Source organism: Acanthisitta chloris, unplaced genomic scaffold (assembly GCF_000695815.1).
Source record: "Acanthisitta chloris isolate BGI_N310 unplaced genomic scaffold, ASM69581v1 scaffold6740, whole genome shotgun sequence".
Lineage (NCBI taxonomy): Eukaryota > Metazoa > Chordata > Aves > Passeriformes > Acanthisittidae > Acanthisitta > Acanthisitta chloris.
The window spans coordinates 1115-4033 of record NW_008649853.1 but is presented as its reverse complement, the minus strand read 5'-3'; the positions used below and the strand labels follow the sequence as shown (position 1 = coordinate 4033).

Sequence of the window (2919 nt, the reverse complement as noted above, 5' to 3'; positions counted from 1 at the left end):
CTGGGATGACTCCAGGGATGGGGCAGGTCTCCAGCTGTGCGGGAGCAGCATGGAAAGCTCTTGCAGTGCTGCCCTGGATACTTGGTCTAAGGCCCCATTGTGTGTGCAAGGGGCTGACAAGTTTGTACCCCACCATCACAGCAGCCCAAGTGTGGAGGTCATCAGCAGTCACATGTTGGAGCATGGAACTTGCTGGGAGCAGCAGGTCGGACTCAAGCTGTGGACAGGGTGGTCCAGCATGGCATCTATCCCTGCTGTGCTGGGTTCACCAGGCCATGGCAGCCTCAGCCCCAGCTCAGCCCATCCCTACTGTGGGCTCCGGCAGCAGATGGCAATGGCCACAGCTGTGCTGCTGCTGCTGCCATGCCACACAGGTATTGTCCGTGGCATAGGCTCCCATGGTGCCAGAGCTCTGGGAATGACCATTACAGCCCGTCAGCGTCCAGCCATCACCACAGGACACCGTCACCTAACAGGGAGTAGAGAGTCAGCAAAAGGGTAGAGGCCTCCAGTCCCCAATGGTCCATGGGACTGGATGGGGTGGCCTCAATAAGATGCTGAAGCCAACCTAACCCCCCACCAGGGTGTCAGAGGGGCAAGCGGAGGCAAGGACAACACCACAGTGGAGTGTCCCATCCCTACCTTCTCCTTAGAGCCCAGGGATGTGTGCTCCCTGACGTGGCACTCGAGGCTGGCGGTGGGGCAGCACAAGGCATGTGCCATCACCTCCATCCTGCCAACACAGTGGCTAGGCCAGCTCCCCAGCCCTGCAACGGGTCTGCCACCATCACCCGGTGCCACAGTGGGGGAGTAGAAACTGCACCCTGCCACGGGGAGAGGGACTGTCAGCATGGGGCAAACCATGGCACCATTCCAGTGCACACACAAGTGCCAAGGGATGCTGTGAATGAGCCCTAAGCCTTCCCACCTCCATGTGTACAGCCCATCTCCCTTCCCTGTCACCCCAGCACTCATACCCACCCTTTTGCCCCCAGATTCCACAATTTTGCTGGAAGAAACACCCTTGGCCACCATGCAGTTGGCTCAAGGGCCCATAACCTGCCGTGTCAGGCATTACCGGTCAGCACATGGTCCCGTGGGGAGCAGCCAGCCCCTTCAGCTGCCAGGGAATTGGTGTTGATCCAGCACTTGGCCCTGGGCCATGTGCAGCACCTGGCGATGGCGTAGACTCTCTGGCCCTGGAAAGCATTGTGGGCCACACACTGCTTCTGCCCATCCTTGTCCTGCAGCCAGGGCAGCACAGCATCACCAGAGTGCTCAGGGATCTGGGGACACCCCTTGAAGCAAGCAGCCACTCTGGGTGCTTCTGTCTCTACATGCTCTGCTCACCTCCATGTGCTCCCCCAGCCACCTGCCACTGTGGGAGAAGCTGGAGCAACTGAGCATCTCCTCGGTGCTGGCACAGTGAACCACAGCTGTGGCGTGAAGGGTGAGCCCCGAGCGCGGTGACCACACCGAGCGGCAGTACAGCTGCTTGTCTGCAACGGGGCCAGTGGCATCAGCAGCAAGGTAGACACACACTGTGACACCCACTGTGACACCCACAGTTGTCACCCAGTGCCCATGACATGGACCAGGCTCCATCTCCCCTCACCTTCTGCATGCAAACAGCTGTGCTCAGGCTCAGCCATCACCAGCACAGCTCAGGGTGCAACAAGCCCTGCTGACATGCTGTGCTTTCACCCCAGCACTTCTTTCCCAGTAAGAGCAGAGCTCTGCTGGACACCTTGCAGGCAATGAGGTCCTTACCTGTGCCCAGCCAGGTGGGCAGTCTGGCCACTCTGTTGGGCGTCTGGAGCCGCTGCTCCTCTGGGAACCACATCATGTCCATGATGTTCTTGGCAGAGAAGTGCAGGAGGCGCTGCCGGAGCTCAGCGAGGCTCAGCTGGGGCTCAGCACTGAGCAGCATGGCAGCAATGCCTGCAAGAGCCCAGGGGGCTGCAGTGAGAACCAGGGGATGTGCAAACACCTACATGAAACTCTTCCAAGCAACACAACCCCAGAGAGACAGGAAAAGGCATCCCCCCAGCCTATCACCCACACTCATGGGATGCGGGAGCTCTGTGCAGCTTGCAGCACCCAAATGAGACAGACATGCCAAAATCATGGCAACATGGCACACAAAAATGTTCCCAGATCATGACCTGTGCCCAACACCAGCAAGCAGAGGGCCAGCCCTGCCTGCCCCCCTGGAGCACAGCTCGCCTGCCACGTGAGCGGCTGCTTGCGATGTCCCACTCTGCGCCGTGAAGCATGTGCTGCAGTCACTGGAGGCACCAATGATGTCATCCCCTGGGGCAAAAAGGTCCACACAGCGGCCAAAATTGGTGCCCAGGGTGCCAATAGAAGCAGGTTGGTCCTCGCTGTTGGTGGCACCAACTGTGATGACCTGCCAGGACAGTGGCAGAGGGGAGGCATGGGTGGGATGTCATGCACAGCCCCAACCCACTGAGCTAGCTCGGCACTGGAGGGGACGAGGTGGTGCCATGTCCCTGCACATCCCAAAGCCTCAGATGATCCCCATACCTCTGGCTCGGATGCAGGTGAGTAGAGGCAGGCATCGTCCTTTTTTTTTTACCACCCCCACCTGAGCCATCCGCCGGCAGCCAGTGTTCAGCGCATGGCTGTGGGCGCCGGCAAAGGGCAGCACCACCACCGGCAGAGCGTAGGGCTGAGCCTCCAGCGCTCCTTTGATGAACTCCAGGGCTGGGAGGGACAAGACACTATAGCAAGAGGGGGAGGAGGTAGGGGGCTCCAGAAGGGATCCCGCTCCTCTCCAGGGCATGGAGTCACTCACCCATGAGGGTCCCACTGACGGTGCCCTTCCCCTGGCAGTTCAGCACACGGAGGCTGCGGATGTTGGCACCTGTGGGCACACCAGCGTCGCGCCCACTCCGC

At 60.2% G+C, this 2919-nt stretch overlaps 1 protein-coding gene across 1 annotated transcript in view; it reads right to left on the bottom strand.

The window, feature by feature from the left end:
- Nucleotides 1-306: 306 nt before the first annotated feature.
- The window catches only part of PCSK9 (proprotein convertase subtilisin/kexin type 9), a gene marked incomplete at its 5' end in the record, with an annotated part of 3645 nt that continues 1032 nt past the window's right edge, over nt 307-2919 (bottom strand). Inside the window, 10 exon segments of the mRNA XM_009074723.1 lie at nt 307-367; nt 369-469; nt 643-824; nt 1079-1244; nt 1351-1499; nt 1771-1941; nt 2227-2410; nt 2548-2596; nt 2598-2727; nt 2819-2913. Of these exon segments, the coding sequence (XP_009072971.1) occupies nt 307-367; nt 369-469; nt 643-824; nt 1079-1244; nt 1351-1499; nt 1771-1941; nt 2227-2410; nt 2548-2596; nt 2598-2727; nt 2819-2913 (1288 nt within the window).